Genomic DNA, 17,368 nt, shown 5'->3' with positions numbered 1-17,368 from the left:
AGCACCTGGGCGAGCCGGGCCGCGCGGGGGTGGCCACAGCAGGTGCCCACCCGGGGACTGCCTGCGCTGCCTCTGCCCTTCCCCGCAGCCGCCAGGGACTTACGGAGGGAGCGAAGCCCCCACCCCTGACCTCCGGCTGCTCCGGGAGGAAGTGGCGAGGACCGCCCGGCAGCCAGCCTCGGCTGTGCCGGTGCCATTCGGGTGGGCTCCGGCGGGGACCTCCAGCCGGGGCACAGCTCCTGGGGGCCTTTGTGCCACCCCGCCGCCAAGAATCATGCCTGAAACTGCGAATCTGAGGTGGGAACAGGGTATGTGTGTGGGGGGCGACAGCAGCCAGCAGTCGCCTGAAGTGTTCCGCCCTCCCCCTTACTGCAACAAGGACCGAAATAAACGGGGAGAAGGAGGATTCGGGGTGGAGGTGACCCCGCTGAGAAATACGATGCTCGCCCTTCGTTGCCATAATAACAGTAAAGCAGAAGTAATGATGATATAAAAATCCAAACAAATGCAAAATCCTCCGCGGAAAAAAACAAACAAACAAACATCAAAAAAACCCAACAAAACAAACCCACACAAACAAAAACCCCATAAAATTTAAAAGAACCTGTTGTTAAATTATGCGCACGGGGGCGACGGAAAGGGGCAGACGGGAGGAACCAGCCCGACCAGGGGCGAGGGGCACTTGCGGACCGGGACCAGTACCGGGACCGTGGTCCACTCTTCTCGACGACGTGACTGCGTGAGGTCATCAGCGCCGTCGAGCCCCGGGACTCGACGGCACCGATGACCTCACGCAGTCACGTCGTCGAGAGAGGCGGCGGAGCCGGGGATTGGCTGGCGGCGGCTCAGCGGCACTTCAAAGCCGGCGAGGGAGCTACAATTGTGGTGGAATGGGCGGAACTGATCATTGTATTGCACACCTCTAAAAAAAACACTGCCTCTGATTTATCAATATAAAAAAGATCCTCTGAGAGGAGGGCACTTTTGTGTGATGGCAACTTCACTTCTAGGGGTGAGTCTAAGGATTTTTTCTCTTGCTGGTTTAATTAGTTTCTTTTTATTGTCGATTGGAGGGGGTTAAAATAACCCCTGTCTTGACCGGGGCTATCAGTCTCCTCTATTCAGTCTTTTTTTTTTCTTCTTTCTTTTTTTTTTGTTCTTTTCTTTTCTTTCTTTTTTTCTTTTTTTTTTTTTAACTTAAGTACAAGTGAGTTTAGGAGAAAAGAAGGAGCGAGAGGGGGAAAAGGGGGCAGAGTCACTTTTCAGTGAGCAGGAAAAGGTTTTAAGGGCATTTGTAGAAACAACCTACAGCGCCTGGGCTGTGCTGTTCCTGTGCCTCGGAGAAGTGGCCTTTCTTCTTTACATGTGACTGCTGGAAGGAAAAAACCAAACCAAACCAAACCAAACCCAGCACTATCGTTTTTCTTGTGCAATTTTTAATTTACAACAGATTGTGGCTTTTTATTTCCCTTTAAAATAACACAGCCCGCCGTGTCCAGCAGGTACGTTGAACTTGTGTATATATACATATGTACATATGTTAAATTTTTGTATATATTTAATTATGGTTGATACGTAAATGAGGCTTTTTATTTAAGGAAGCTGCTTTTTTTTTTTTTTAATAATTTTATAATCCTGCAATTCTACATTTAAGAAAACGGTTTTACTGGTCTGAGGGACGGGGACCGGCCAGGTCCCGGGGAAAGGGAACAGGCTTAAACGTAGCTGCCGTACCGGGGGCATCTTTAAAGCTACGGTAAAAGACGCAACTTTTCCCCCCTCTCTTTTTCTCCCTCTTTTTTAACCCTTCCCGAGTTTCTCCGTGGGAGGAGGGCTGGATGGTGCAAAAAGCCCCCGGAAGGCGCCTGGAGGCAGAGCCACGCTGCCTGCTCCAGGGAAAGGAGCCTCCCGCGGGAGTCGCGAAACTTTGCTCCCAGGGCCGGGCGGCGGAGGGGAGCGGGGCCGGGCGGTGGAGCGGAGCGGGGCCGGGCGCGGGGCGGCGGGCAGCGGAGGGGCCGCTCCGTCCCTGACGCCCGCGGGGGGGCCTCTCCCCTCTGTGCCCTCAGGAGGAACCGCGGGTAGGCTCCACGCCGCTGGCCATGCTTGCCGCGACCTGCAACAAGATCGGCAGCCCCAGCCCCTCGCCGTCCGCCCTCTCGGACAGCGCGTCCTCCTTCGGCAAAGGCTTCCATCCCTGGAAACGCTCCTCCTCTTCGTCCTCGGCGGGCAGCTGCGGCGCCGTGGGCTCTGGCCTGCCGGGCTTCGGCGTGGCGGGCGCGGCGCGGAACGGCTCCTCGGCGGCGGCGGCGGCGGCAGCAGCGGCGGCGGCGGCGGCCGCTCTAGTCTCGGACTCTTTCAGCTGCGGCGGCTCGCCGGGCTCCAGCGCTTTCTCCCTCACCTCCAGCAGCGCGGCGGCCGCCAGCTCGCCCTTCGCCAACGACTACTCCGTCTTCCAGGCGCCGGGTAGCGGCGGCGGCGGCGGCGGAGGCGGCGGCGGTGGGGCGGCGGGACAGGAGGCGGCGGCGCACCAGCCCGTCTTCATCTCCAAGGTGCACACGTCGGTGGAAGGGCTCCAGGGCATTTACCCGCGGGTGGGCATGGCGCACCCCTACGAATCCTGGTTCAAGCCCTCGCACCCGGGGCTGGGCGCCGGCGAGGTGGGTTCGGCGGGCGCCTCCAGCTGGTGGGACGTGGGGGCCGGCTGGATCGACGTGCAGAGCCCCAACGGGGCGGCCTCGCTGCCTGGCTCGCTTCATCCAGCTGCCGGCGGGCTCCAGACCTCGCTCCACTCGCCGCTGGGCGGCTACAACTCGGATTACTCGGGCCTGGGCCACTCAGCCTTCAGCAGCGGCGCCTCCTCGCACCTCCTCAACCCTGCCGGGCAGCACCTCATGGACGGATTTAAGCCGGTGCTACCCGGCTCCTACCCGGACTCGGCCCCCTCGCCGCTGGCCGGCGCCGGTGGCTCCATGCTGGGCGGCGGCCCCGCCGCACCTCTGGCCGCCTCTCCGCGCTCCTCCGCCCGCCGCTACTCGGGTCGTGCCACCTGCGACTGCCCCAACTGCCAGGAAGCCGAGCGGCTGGGGCCAGCCGGGGCCAGCCTGCGGCGCAAGGGGCTGCACAGCTGCCACATCCCCGGCTGCGGCAAGGTCTATGGCAAGACCTCGCACCTGAAGGCGCACCTGCGCTGGCACACGGGCGAGCGGCCCTTCGTCTGCAACTGGCTCTTCTGCGGCAAGCGCTTCACCCGCTCCGACGAACTGCAGCGGCATCTGCGGACCCACACGGGCGAGAAGCGCTTCGCCTGCCCCGTCTGCAACAAGCGCTTCATGCGCAGCGACCATCTCAGCAAGCACGTCAAGACCCACAGCGGCCCCGGCGGCGCCGGCGGCCCGGGCGGCGGCGGTCCCGGCGGCGGCCCCGGCCCCGGAGGCAAGAAGGGCAGCGACACCGACAGCGAGCACAGCGCGGCCGGCAGCCCGTCCTGCCACTCCCCGGAGCTGCTGCCGCCCCCCGAACCCGGCCACCGCAACGGCATGGAGTGACCAGCGGAGGCGCGGGGCTGCCGCGCCCCCCGGGGCCCGCCGCCCTTCCGGGCGCGCAGCCCCGCGGCGGGGACGCGGACACGGTAAGTAACCGGCGCAGCGCCGCAGGGACCTCGCTCAGTCCCCGCGGCCGTCCCGCTGCGTGTCCGGAGCCCCGCACGGGGTTGTCGGTGCAGTCGGGCCGCGCAAGCCCAGCGACAGGGGCAGCAGAGCGGCTCAGCAAGGGGCGAGGGCCGCGGCCCCCCGTGGGGCAGCCATGCGGCCGCCTCCCCTTCGCCTTCAGACTCCCCCCTTCTCCCCCCGTCTCGAATTGCCTTTAGAGCAGGAAAAAATCCACGTTCCCTCTCGCATTCCTACTGGAAAGCGCCTCGCACCCCGTCGCCGCGCCGCTAGCGCCGGTAGAGCGGCGGAGCCCCGGGAGCGGCGGGCGGGCCGGCGCTGCCCTGCGGCTAGGGCTCCGACGGCACCGGCCGCGGTCGTTATCCCCGCACAGCGCCCAGCTGAGACTTAGAACCGCCTTCATCTCGTTAGCTGCTCCAAACCCCTCTGCTCCCTGGGGCCGGAGTGGCGGTGCGCTTCCCCTTCCCTCCTCACTTTTTAATTTTATTTTTAACACACCGTTTACCCCCCCGAGTCAAAATTTCATTACGTTTGTCAGCGCATTTGTGTAATTCCCGTTTGGGTAGGCATTGCGAAATACCCTGAAAATAATTACGTTGCAGATAGTATATTTTTAAACTCCAAACAAATGAAGAAGCACCGTGGGTTTCGAGCGAAGCTGTAGTTCCGATGCCAAAAAGGGAGGCCGGGGGGAGGTAGGAAAATAAAATATTTGTAAAATACAACTGAACCTATAGGTTTGTACAACTGGGGAATCGTTCTAGATTAGCTAACAATTAAATATAACTCCACCAATGTATCGGTGTGAGGTGCAGTTGTCCAGGAGACGATTTTGTATAGTATTTTTCTTGTAAATTACTTCCAGTAAATATTTGAAAATATATTGAAGTACACTTGACCTTTTTTTTTTTTTTAATTTTTGTTTCCTGTCACAAGAAAATGTTATTGTTGCAGTCCTGGTTCACTGCATTCTTTTTCTGGACTCATTCCTTGAAGTGTACATCAAACCACACTTCAGGATATAGGTTTTGCTTGAATATTAATTTAGATAGGCATACAACTGTAATTAAGCAAACAATATTTGATAAATGTTGAATGACATTTAATTTAATGGAGCATGTACTTATTTGCATTTGCTGGCAGTTCAGGTATAGTTACAGTGAGAGTTCTCCTATATTTCATGAAGTGGGTTTGCCACGACCCATGTGTTAAATAAACTGTCCAAGTGAAACTGAACTAACGTTGGCCTATGTGTATTTCCTGAAAATAATATTGATAAATGTTAATAAACACTCCTGACACTACATTAGTAGTTTGCAATGCTGCAAACTAATTGTCTCATTGTAATGTTGAAATAATTTGGATATTTCACATTGAAATGGAAAGCCCTCCGCTGGAACATTTTAGATTTGCATTTTAAATGCATGAAATGTAATTGATTTTTATCTGTAATATTTCAAATGGTATTAATAAAATCCAGATAAAACATTCTACCTTAGGTCAGCCAGTTGTTTTTCTTCTTTTTAATTCCACCGTTAAAGGCAATTATTTACTTTGAACTCAGGTATCGGTCGTTCTCTAGAGTTTCAGAGAAAAGTGAAAATACAACAATTTCCATCCCTTTGTAAATTGTAACACCTCTTGAGAACAGCTTTGACGAGTTAAAACGAGTAAGTTGGCATTCTACTTGCTACTTTTCATAATGCATTAGTAGGGGAAGCTAAAGGAAAGGCATTAACACATTTAAATAGTAATTAGAAATTTTTTTAACTAGCGATGAGGCGCCTCTCGCAAAACCGACAGTTCATGAGGAACTGCTTTTCATAGACCTAGTCCTCGGACTTTATTTATCACATCGCACCAAATCCATTCTGGGGAGATTTAATACTGAAATGCTAAGGGTCATTATTGCTTTAAGAGGCAAAAGAAAAAGTGGTCCGCCGCTTTTATTCCGAGGTGACGTGTTTGTGGCAGGGGGCGATGCTAATTGCCGTGGTAAGCAGTCACTTCTGCCAGTCTCGGGGGTGGGAAACTTCGCGGTTGTGTGTGAAAACCCTTCTCGTCCGGGAGTGTTTTCCCCGCAGGACCGGGAGCAGAGGCAGTTTCAAGGGCTGCCGCGTGCGGCCAACCAGCTTGTCCAGCGCGACCGCCCTTGCTGTGTCCTTAGAATCTCCGTAGTTGTCCCTGAACAACAATAAAAACACTATTGCAAGGGTTGCCTAAAACCTGGTGTCATTTGCTGATAGAAAAGCAGTTACGGCGTTTGCTCAGCATTTTGGCAAGACAACCCCAACCCGCTAACACTTTCTCTTAACAATTTTTTTTTTTTTTTTTTTTTTTTTTTCTGAGAAGACATAGGGGAAGTGTTGTTCCTGCTTGGAAATCTGGCCTCTTGGATTACACAGGGTGGTGATGCTCACTTTCAGGGTACTGAAAAATCAGGGCTAGGGCAAGGAATCTACATAGCAGAAAGATCTTTTTTTGTATAAGTGTGAAGCAAGCTATTAGCAATAACCTAAACAGCAGGTATTCAAGCGCAGAGCAAAAGAGTGCAAGCAAGTCAACTCCAGGTACATTGGAGATTTCAGTTTTGTACATGGTGTAGGGATAAGAAGGGGTTTTTAATGTGGACAGGAAACAGGAGTTGCTCTGGTTGAATTTTACTAAACTACATTCCGAATTCGCTTCATTACAGATGCAACCATCAGAGGCCTGCAAAGTTCCCTGCTGAATCAAAGCAACAGTTTGTGCTGTCTTTTTTTCTCTCTGTCTCTCTTTTTTTAATCTTTCTTTTTTTTTTTTTTTTTTTCTTTTATGCCATGTAAATGGAGTAGCACAGCAGCACCAGAATTCCCCAGTGGGAGTGGGAGGCGGCAGCATTTATGTTACCTGGAGGTTTCAGTTCTGATGGAATGGCTTGAGAACCAAGTGGGTAACTTCTCGTACTGCTTCCCCAATGTCCCCCTGAAAAGAAAGTGCTACCAAAATGGCACTAGCTGGGAGCCTGGTGGTTTGTTTGGGGCACTGGTTGCTCCATCTTGGGGCAGTCTGGCAGTGGGATAGAGCCAGTGAAAAAAATCATTCTTCCCCCAGGAAGAAGTGTGTGTTCCTGCTGCTTGAGATCTGCTGGCTTTAATCCAGGCTGTGTGAGAACACGCATATTTTTTCTTATACCAGCAAAATGCAGCACTTCAAGGCTGAATAGATTCTTTTTGTAGTTGATTTACTTTTACTAAAACCTTCCAGATAAGGCCATTGAGTTGTTTGATAGGAGCCAGGAACTTGTCTCTGCGTTGTGCAGATCAAGGTACAGTTAAAATAGTTTGCTGACCCACAGGTCAAACTGGTGTCCATCAACTTACCTTCCAACTGCCTTTGGATGATTGTGGCCATTCCCGTTTGCTCTCTGACCTTTTAAGTCTCTCCCCTTCAAGCTCGTAGCAATGTCTATCGAATTTTGTGTCCTGCTTTTCCTATTATTCTGGCTTTTCATTGTTATTTTCCAGTTTAAATCTTCAACAGAGCAGTGACGGGAGATGTGCGCAGCTGAAGCGATTTAAAACACCACTTCATTTCTGCCTGTCCTACTGCCTTTCCCACTACCTTCGGCCTGTGCTTGCCTAGACTAAGCAGCAATCAAAAGGTGTTGGCTTCTCAGTTGCTTCCAGTCTAGGAATGTGAAAGTAGAAAGCAAGAAATGAAATCTCAAATGCTTTATTTGTAGATGTGATGGCTAATCCAGCCATCAACACCTTCACAGCTGTAAAGGTGGCAGAGTAAGAATACTTGATGCAGTCCAACAAATCTTTCAGTACAAGGGGTTGTAAGTATGCACTTGCCAAAACCTGCCACACTTCAGTTACATTCTGTGAAGTGACATCTGCTTTAGTTTCGCAATTAAAGAGCCAGGGAGAGGTGTAAAGAAATGAGAAGTGTGGTTGCTCACACTTTAACCAGGTTGATGATAAAAGGACAAAACTCTTTTGCTGTGTCAGAATAGCTTCATTTTTCTTAGCATAAATGAGGGTCTACTTTATCATCTTGTTCCGTTACACTTTGCTTTATTATCCTAAAGATATTTAAAAAAAAATAATACTTGAACTAGATTATCTTGAAGGCTCCTTCCAACCCAAACCATTCTATGATTCTATGGTTCTATGAAAAATTCCTCAGCATTCAATGGAGCAAATCACATTCCACGATATTTGCCTTAAAATTTAGAACACAATTTTTTATTATTTGTTTTTTACTAATGTGTGTGCGGCATCTTTTCTAGCTAGCTGGCTGTTTTGTGCTAAACCGTAGGGGGAAATTGTTACACATCAGGAAGTTGTGCATTGAGAAAAACTGCGCCATTTAGGACAATTACAGCTTTTCCAGCTCTACGGGTTTTCTAACTGCAGCTTGGTATTGTTCATTTTTTTATTATTATTATTATTTTTAAAAGGGATTAGGAAAATGGGAGATAACAGGAAGCAATACTGCACAGGAGCTTTAGTGGGGCATTGTAAATACAGAGTAACTCCATTTTACACTTGCAGATTTCGAAACAAACTAAGACGCCGCATTACTCCTTGAGCGGCGAACAATTTTGCAAGGGTCATACGTACTCTGTCCGTCAGGCCCGTTGAGAGGCTGGATAATGAACCCCACTCCTGGAGAGCGCCTTCGATCTTGGCATTTGGAGATGTCTGGTTTTCGGGCTGAGCGATATTGCTCTGCAAAGCGCTAAAAGCAGTCACGGAGCACCGCAACTTCCAGGTGCACGTCGGTCGCCCTCGGGGGGCGATGCTGCGGGGCAGCCCTCGCTCTCCGCCGGGGCCCCAGGGCTTCCCTCCCTTCGGGCCGGGAGCGGTGAAGGGAGAGTTGTGGGCTGGTAATACTGGAACTCCTCAAATAGTGACACAGAAACTTCGTCCCTGGTTAGGGAGCGATGGGCTCCTTTTGAACAAGTTTTGCTCTGGGGAAGATTTAATGCTGTGCAAGTTTCCTTTTGGGGGGACGGGGCAATTTTTTTTTATTTTTTTTTCCGGCAGTACGCTGCGCTTTACGCCTGACCACATCTCTTGAGGCAGGAGGGGTGTATGTGTCTGCTTATATACTGAGTGCAACCCCCAGCTGCCCCAGCGTTACAAGCGCGCCTTCCGCTGGCTATAGAGCCACTCGCCCATCCCCGGTGCTGCTGGGCGCCGGGTTTTCCTTCGCATCGCTGCGGGGCTGCTTCTTTCGGAAGAACGGAGCTGCCTCCCTATCCTTCCCTTTTTACTGCCCAGCTCCTCGCCTGGACTTTCTCCCCACCTGTGCACGGATGCTCCTTTCGTGGGGGGGAGGGGGAGCAGCTGTATCTTCATCCCTCCCCTCCCCTTTTTTTGCCCCGACTATGGCACAGACACACAGGGGTGCGAGTCCGGCGCGTCCGGTCCTGCCGCGGGCTCGCAGCGCCACCCGGTGTGTGCGCCCCGTCGGTGGCTGGTCCCGCCGACCGACCCTTCCCCGCACCCCCTACTCCTGGAGCTGCCCCTGGGAAAGGGGAAGCGGGGCAAACAGTCGCTGGCTCCGCGGATGAGCCGTGTGATACCGGCGGGGGAGGCCGTGAGGCGCGAAATCCGCACTTCCCGGCCTCCCCCGCCGTCATCACACGGGTGCTTGTACCGATCGCCGGTGTGTATGTGGATACCTGCCTTGGAAAAGCGAAAGCAGCCACTAGGGCTGGATTTGGAATCTATTTTAGGGGTTTCGTCCCAACATTATTTGAAAACTGCCGGGACGGGGAGCTGACAGGGAGATAAGGGCTCTTGACTGTGTTGCTGAACTCATTCATGGCGTTTAAAGCAACGTTGGAGGCAGCTTTTTTTGCGAGGTATATCGGTGAGACCTCAATCCCAAAGAAACGCTTCAAAATCTATTTTGTAAACTTAGCTTCTCAAGGTAACTCGGGTGTTCCTCTACACCGACTCGGGAGTGCGAAAGGCAGAAAGTGTATTCCTGCCCATTAAATTTGCTCCACATTAAATGAACACTGCTCCCGAGCTAGCAGTCTTCTTAGAAAGCTAAGCTCTCCTCTCCACACCGGAGAAAGGTGGCCTCTCAAAGGGAAGGCGGCCGGCAGGGAAAATACCTTCAGCCGGCAAATGTTATCCGAGTAAGTCGCCTGCTTCCCTGCCTCCGATTGCAAAGAGCAGACGATCAGATTTTGAACTACTCAGAGGAAGAAATTTTAACTTTCAGAACTGCAGGGGCTTTCCTGTCTTCACTGCTGCCTGTCTTACGCAGACCTCGCATTTTTTTAAGCCCTCAGTCTCCTCCTCTCCTCCAGTCTTCGGAGTTTTGTTTTTTTTTTTGTCATGCTCGTACCTGAAGAGCAGACATGGATGCCTGGCTACAGGGATGAGGATTTTCATCTCCATTAAAGTAATCAACCTGGTGTAAAGATGTTGCCTATCTTTGCAAACCTTCCCTATTGTAAAAAATAGACAAACAAACCATCACCGACCAACCAACGAACTGGAAACAAATCAAACCAAACAAAACCCCCCAACAACAACAAAAACCAACAACAACAAAAAAAACCCACCACAAACCAAAACCAGAACCAAAACAACCAAAACCCCCTCAATTCCCCCAGCAAACAATTGCATTCTCGGAGTCGCCAGGTGAGTCCTTTGCTCCTCGCTGCTAGCAGGGGAAAGCAGGAGATCCGCAGCTATTTGCCGGTACCCACTGCTCGTTTTTCCTGATAGATAAAAATCTTCTAAAGTGGAAATGCTGAACAGCAAAGCGTGCTAGATTGGGTAAGAAATTAGCTGAGCAACGCAAACAGGCTGTCTCAGGGAGGAAATCCCTAACTGGCAAGAAATTGCTACCTGAAATATCAGTAAGAGCCAGTATCACTGTCTACTGTCTGTGTTTGCTTTGCTTTGGATGTTCTAAGCATTACCACACTAAGAATGGGGCTTAATTTGCTTATCCATATACATATGAAAGGACAAACCCAAACGGGAAAACACTTGCCAAATACCATTTTCAATTGCTTACTGTGCTGAATGCAGTGGCACACTGCTAACTCTGTACAGCCAGCTTTTGTGTTAGGACAAACACAGGTCTCATCTGTAAGAGGTGTCCAGAGCAGGATTTCTTCCCTGCAGAGCACTGGTGTCACTCGCACACACGGTAATGCAGCCCTTGTTCGGCAGCCAGGGAGTTTATCAGTCTCATGCACCAAGCCTAAGATTTCCAGCAGTTTTCTGTTTTAATGCCCACTTTGACAGTGGGTCACATCTACTTTCAATTAAACTCTACAGCCTGTGGGAACAGCTGCAAACTAAATTTACCTCCCATTTTGCCAAGCACAGATATTTTAGAAGAATGAACAAATTGAAAACACATGCAAGCATTAGAAAAAAGTTGTCAAAGCTCTGTGAAATCTGAAGTTCTTGGATCCTAACAAATTTACTCTTGCAGAGTAAATTTGAAAAAGTAGGTGCAATACATTTGTTTTTAATTTTGTGTGATCCTTTGTGTCCTTTGTGTATGTAAGAGTTCATATTGTTTTATAGGCATTCAATCACAACTTGGCCAGCATTTATATTTATGTCAAGCCCTGTGGCAGACATTAGGTTTTTCTGACTATATGAGTCAGACAAGAAAGATGACAGACTTCTAATTATTTAGCCAAGGTGCTAAGTTTCCACATTTCTACCTTCTTGTCTCTTGGCAGGTAAATATTCCAAGGAACAGTGTCATGGCATAGCAGAGAGTGGGTGCAAAAAATCTGTTACAAATATCTCCAAGTTGAAATACAGATAAGCAGAAAAATGAATCTTCCTCCTTTGGTATTTTTGTTCTTGAATGTACAGTAGGCAAATATATTCCCTGTTTTCAGTAAATAACCTTATTGCAGATATTGGAGCAACTTTGTGGCCTGAAAGAGGTAATACACATTATATAGGATCGACTACCTGCTTTCAATACCTTTCAGTTAAACCTTAATAAAAGATGAAAGCCAAGAAAAGCTAAGAATAAAGTATAGTTAATGGTCTGTGTTGACATTTTTTTAATTATATAATTTTTAATGGTGGTATTTATCTGTTTTGTTTTGATTTTGCAATTTGGCAGCAGAACAACAAGTTTGTTTCATAATATAATTGCTGGCTTGCTATCAACATGCTTATAGGAGAATTAAAGGTAGTTTTTTTAGAAAAAACAAAACTCAAGAAAACATTCACATCATCACCTCTTTTTGTGTAAACAGTGAGAAAGGAGTGAGAAAGAGATCAATGAGCTAAAGATGAACAAAAATATTATTTTCAGCCTTTTGTGAAATGCTTGTTGAATTGCACTTGCTGATCTTGAGCTGAGCACAAGTTTTACCTGCTGCAGTATGTTAAAGAAGAGATGTGCAGATTTTGTCATTTGGTAGCAGAGAAAAATGCCCTTGGGAAGTCAGGCTTAATTCAAGAAAGTTGTGTTACAAATACATTCATACAATTGATTGTGTTTCTACAGGCAGGGAGGGGATCAGAAGGGAATAGCTGAATGTAATAGATACAATTTTGCCACATAGTTTAGCCACACCTCCCCAGTTAGTAGTAGTTGTCATGATCTCGCTAAAGCTGGTGTCCTTCCCTGGCTGTTTTTTTGTCAGCTGCCATCTCTAGCCCGACTGCAGTAACTTCTCTGATACAATATGCGTTTAGTTTCATTCTCATTTTAACACTGATTTTACTGGGACTTTGCCTGGGTGAAGACTGAGCTGAAATGTCAGTAAGACGTAAAGGGGTGACAGGAGGTGAGGACAGGTAAGTAAAGCAAGGATCTTGATTACAGCCAGATCTCAGGGTTGATTTGGCTGTGGTGCTTCCCATGCCAGGATGGGCTTCTCTAGGTTGGCATTTCAGTTTTCTGAGGCATAACCTATACCAGCAGCCAAGTTTTTTTCCCTTCCCACTGCTGCCAAAAGGTAAGAGCCAATGAAGATAATAGGAATAGGAAATAGGACACAGACACTTGGCTGCTGTCAAATCCAGCAAACGCTATACAAGTCCCTGTGTGCCTAAGTATGCATTTCTGTACATGCCCCCAAGCTCCTTACAGCTGGCCATTTTGGTGTCTTACCCTGCTAGGTCCCTTATGAGGTTTATTCTGTTGATGTTTTTCACAGATTCCCCATGTACATGATCAGGGTTTAACTCCCTACACAATGTACAGGCAACTGCTTTTAATGAATGTTGAGAGAGAAACGACACATCACTGTACCTCCATTTCCTGTGAAATCACCACTTGCTTGAGATTCTACCAAGGTAGGATTTCCCAGTAGGCAGAGCAGAGATACCCAGGCTGAGAAGAGAGCAATATTTCAGTCATATTGCCCTCAGGTGTTACTTAACTGTTAAATGCACACAGGCAAAACTAAGCATTTGTTCCAGAGATCAAATGATGCTTGGTTTCTCCTGGATTCATGCCAATCAAGAGAGATCTGTATCTTCACAGAGATGTGAACTCTGATGAAACCTTCTTCTGCAATGGGAACATTTCAAAAACTGCAGTGCTGGACAGATACTCTAATGTGTAACATGATGTGAGCTTGGCTTTCTCTTCAATTGGGATACAGTAATAAACTCCATGACCTAGCTGACTATTTTCTCAACTTTTAGGAAGCTGATTGCCCCTCAAACCAGCCAACAGATACAAGAGTTTTTTTGAGGAGAGACACAGAGCCTGACTGGCAGTTTGATCATATGAGACTGGTAACCAGAATCTCATGAACTCAGAATAATCTTTATATTTTTTGCTTGGTACAATAATATGTATGACTACAAACTACTTGGTTTCTTGATGTTGCATTTACATTTTACAAATATATTTTCTGTTATATAAAACTGATCTGTGTAACTGAGGTAGGAGGATGGATTATTCTAGTAAATGAAATTCAGAAGGGAATTATAGCACACTTATCGCAGACTCATAAACTACTTAATTAACAAAATACTTTAATGCAGAACCTGATACAAAAAGACTTGCAAACTAAACTCACTGAACTGCACATTACTTGTCTTAAAAGGTATTGCCTTGCAACCTAGTTTCTGCAAGTAGAATAATTCTGGAATATTTTTTGTTTGATAAAGTTAAGTCAGTGATTTTCCCTGAGCAGATAAGACCTTAAGTTTCACTTTTAACCGATGGGAAGGCATCTCACATGCTTCAAATCCCACCGCCAGGACCAGTCACTTTCCTCCTTGTGGGAAGCTGGGAGTATAAAACCTCTATTGTGATGATATTCTGTATCACAGGACTATAGCAATATGGGAAGCAGTATATTTAGAATGGATTTAGGGCTGTTTAAAAGATACTTTTTCCCACTAAGGGTAAGCAGCAGCTCTGATCCTCCTTCAAGTCATCAAGTCAAAATGCAGCAGCTGTAATGGTTAAGTACATATTTAAGTGGAAGAGAAAATGAAATGTGTCTGAGCTATACTGCAGTTCAAATAAACTACAAGAACATCTGGGTTACTTTCAAAATTTAACAGGAAAGTTATGTATCTAAGCATATAACATTTCTAATCTATGGAACACTACTGAGAAGAGGGAGTTATGACCTTCACAACAAATCCAAACGGTCAGAGGGTTCGTTAAACTAGCAAGAGCAAGGGGATGCTGGTGAACAAAACCCTGCAGCAGGTGAGAGAAGACATGGAAACTGTGCTGATGGGCACCCTGATGGGCACTGCAGTTGTCCCTCCAGGCATAAAGCAGCTTTCCTTAGCCAAGTATGTGACATGCCCAGGGAGGGAGAGAAGTCTCAGCCACACGTGCTTGTTGTGTAATTGTCAAATATGCCTGTGGTACAATTTTATCAGAGGCAATTATTGCTGCTGCCTTCCTCTCCTAGGCTGAATTGCAGCTATCAAATCTCAGTTAGTTTGTCTGAAGAAAGATCACGGCAGTGATGTCTTTTCACTGAAAAAGATTGTTTCCCACTCTGTTGTCATTAAAGCAAAACATAAGTAGCCAAATGCTGTCTTCACCAAGCTCTGAACTTATTAGATAGCCTGGTAATTTCCGTGAGAAGAAAAAACTCATTTTACTTTGTTTGCAAAACTATTCTGAGAAGGTTTTCACATTTTCACAGTGACAAAAATATCAACATTTACTTTTGGAAAATAAAATTAAATCACAGATGCTGAAGTAGTTGGCTAAAGGCCGTAAGTGAAGTCTATAATAATATACTGAATTTATCTTTCCTATGTTCTGACACACAACGAAGGTCTTATTAGCAAAAACCTACGTACTAATTGCATCAATTTTTAGCATGACAGCAGTGCATGAAGACTTCAGTCAACATTGAAGGTCTTGTGCTGGCTGTTGAGGTGAATACTTGTCCTGCCTACTGAAAGGTAAAATGTGTATTTTTATGAAATGACAGATGGACTACCCCTTTTTGGCAAAGTTCGGTTGGAAGTAACACTATTGCAGCAAGTGTCCACTTGAGGATTTGTAAAAAAAACACACACCTTTTATATAGGCCTAATTGCAGTTTGTTCCCTAACGCATCTGAAAACAGTCAAAACAAGTGTGCAGGACAAGCAGGTGCTGGGCTTGGGTGAGCCACAGTATCTGCTTGCAGGACAAGTGGCTGTCCCATCTGGAGGTTCCCAGCTGTTACTTGGTTTGGGCTTTTTTTTTTTCCAGTTTTCAAAATACAAATCAGATATTTTCAGCTAGACCACCAGTTCACCAAACTGTCTTACACAGTCTTACACAAGAAAAAATATTCAACATTATGCAAAGAGGCAGCCAAATGCTTCTGACAGTCTCAGCTTACACCTGCAGAGAAAGAACAATTCCCAGAGCAAACTGATGTTTGAAGAGAAGACCTGACACGTCAGTATTCCCAAAGAAGACACTTAAGGTAACTGAAATTCAGAAAAAGACAAATCTTACTGTCAAACAACACACAGTAAGATTAAATATTATGAGCTTAGATTTTAAGAAATACAAAGATGAAACATTACAAGCTTATATTTAAGAAATACAATATGTCTATTGAAAGGTGAGACTCTAGCCTGTCTCTCAATAGTCTTCCCTTTCTTCACACCTGACCTCCTTCCCATTTCACTCTTGAAAGAACAGTCTGGTTTGCATTTGTGTGGCAGGAAAGAAAAGGGGCAAGTGACTTGGAAGAATGTATGAAGATGGTCCAAACAGTCGAAGATAAGTCATAATAAAAATAAAAAATTCCGGTGATGTCTGCCTCCAATGTGTAAGGGCAGAGAATTTTTATTTCAATGTTGTGGACATCTAGTGATAATTAAAATGATCCTAATAAAAACCAACCAACCAACCAAACAAAACAACCCATAAACAAAACCAAAAAAGACACACTACATTTCTAGCCAAGATATACAGATTATCTGTTTTATTCAGCTTGCTATTTAGTGATAGCATTAAAAGACTACTCTGGTGAAACTAGATTGAAGGAAGATGCAGAAACAAATAAGTACTACTTAGTGAAGAACCACGGGAATGCCTGAACAACTGGATGCTGAGTAAGAAAGAATGTAAGAACACTTCTAGCTTGTGAAAGAGAAGAAGTAGTGGATACACCTGAAGCATTTGTATGGAAAAAAGAAAGCTAAAAGGGAAATATTCTTGCAGTCCTTGGAGTTTCATAATTTACAAGCTTCGTGGAAATGAGACAAGTTTAGACATCAGGTTGAAAAACATTAGCTGTGATGATAACCGGTCATTGGAATTAAAATGAGCAATTACTGGAATAATCACTAAAACTCTACAGTAAAGCTCTTGCTGATGGTAACTCTTTAATGGCTTGTATTTTTTAAAGAAAAGAGAATGATATCTAGGCAGGAATTAGTTTAAAAAACTCCCTGATAAGTGCTGTGGGGGTAATCACAGCAGTCCTCTAGAAGGAGTTTACTATCTCTGGATCTATGGAGATAAGCCATCAAGCCATTAGCTACAAAATGGCAAAATGATTTGACTGCTGGAGGCATAGGACACTCCAATCTCTATTTAACATTTAAAAGTCTTTGAGAGCATAAAAAGGCTGAGCCTGAACTCATGGTTCTGTACTGGTGAGGCCCACAATGAGATATCACTGGGTAATTAGATTTAAGTAGGTTATTAATTTACTCTTAGATGTTTGCATAATAAAATTTAAATTTGTTTAATTTATTCTTTGTGCACTTGGTGAAAATTCAAAGTCTGAGAAAAATCAGATTTTGGTCAGTTTTGCTGATTAATTAATTTAATCAATAAAATATTTTTAAAAAATTCAAATGCTTATTTCTGCAGAGCTTAATTGTAGTGTTGGTGAAGGATCATGTTTAGCCTTCTTTTTGAACATGATTTATGGCTCACTGAAATTTATAGGGGCCATTCATTAAGTATAATGAGCTTTGAAATGGGACCCATGTGAAACAGGCTACTCAGATGAGAACAGATTCAATAATCTTTGGATTTTTAAACTGTATAGCTTGAACTTGAATTGTTTGCACTCACATCAAAGTGTGCTGACTTAGAAGAGAGGTAATTGTAACAGTTTAATGCACCTGCCAACTAACTTTTACTTATTGCTTCTCTAAGCATCCCTCCTGCTAACAGATGCATAAATGAAATTCTCTAAGTGTTGGCCCTGGTTGTGTTATATTAAATATTTTCCTTAATAACCATTAAAGAGGGAAAAA

General features: G+C 46.4%; 1 protein-coding gene across 1 annotated transcript; it reads left to right on the top strand.

The window, feature by feature from the left end:
- The first annotated feature begins 783 nt into the window (after positions 1 to 783).
- SP8 (Sp8 transcription factor) lies at positions 784 to 3,545 on the top strand. The gene is made up of 2 exons (XM_051611447.1): positions 784 to 1,012; positions 2,067 to 3,545. The coding sequence occupies exons 1-2, from the start codon at positions 992 to 994 to the stop codon at positions 3,543 to 3,545; spliced, it is 1,500 nt and encodes a 499-aa protein (XP_051467407.1). The 5' UTR covers positions 784 to 991.
- Positions 3,546 to 17,368: the final 13,823 nt, after the last annotated feature.

This window comes from Apus apus, chromosome 2 (genome assembly GCF_020740795.1).
Source record: "Apus apus isolate bApuApu2 chromosome 2, bApuApu2.pri.cur, whole genome shotgun sequence".
Classification (NCBI taxonomy): domain Eukaryota; kingdom Metazoa; phylum Chordata; class Aves; order Apodiformes; family Apodidae; genus Apus; species Apus apus.
This window is presented reverse-complemented; position numbering and strand designations above follow the sequence as displayed.

Bases quoted from the DNA above. Each gene is read 5' to 3' on its own strand.
- SP8 (XM_051611447.1), top strand. From the start codon at position 992: ATGGCAACTTCACTTCTAGGG. The intron at 1,013-2,066 runs GTGAGTCTAAGG...CTGTGCCCTCAG, and splicing joins TGGCAACTTCACTTCTAGGG to GAGGAACCGCGGGTAGGCTC.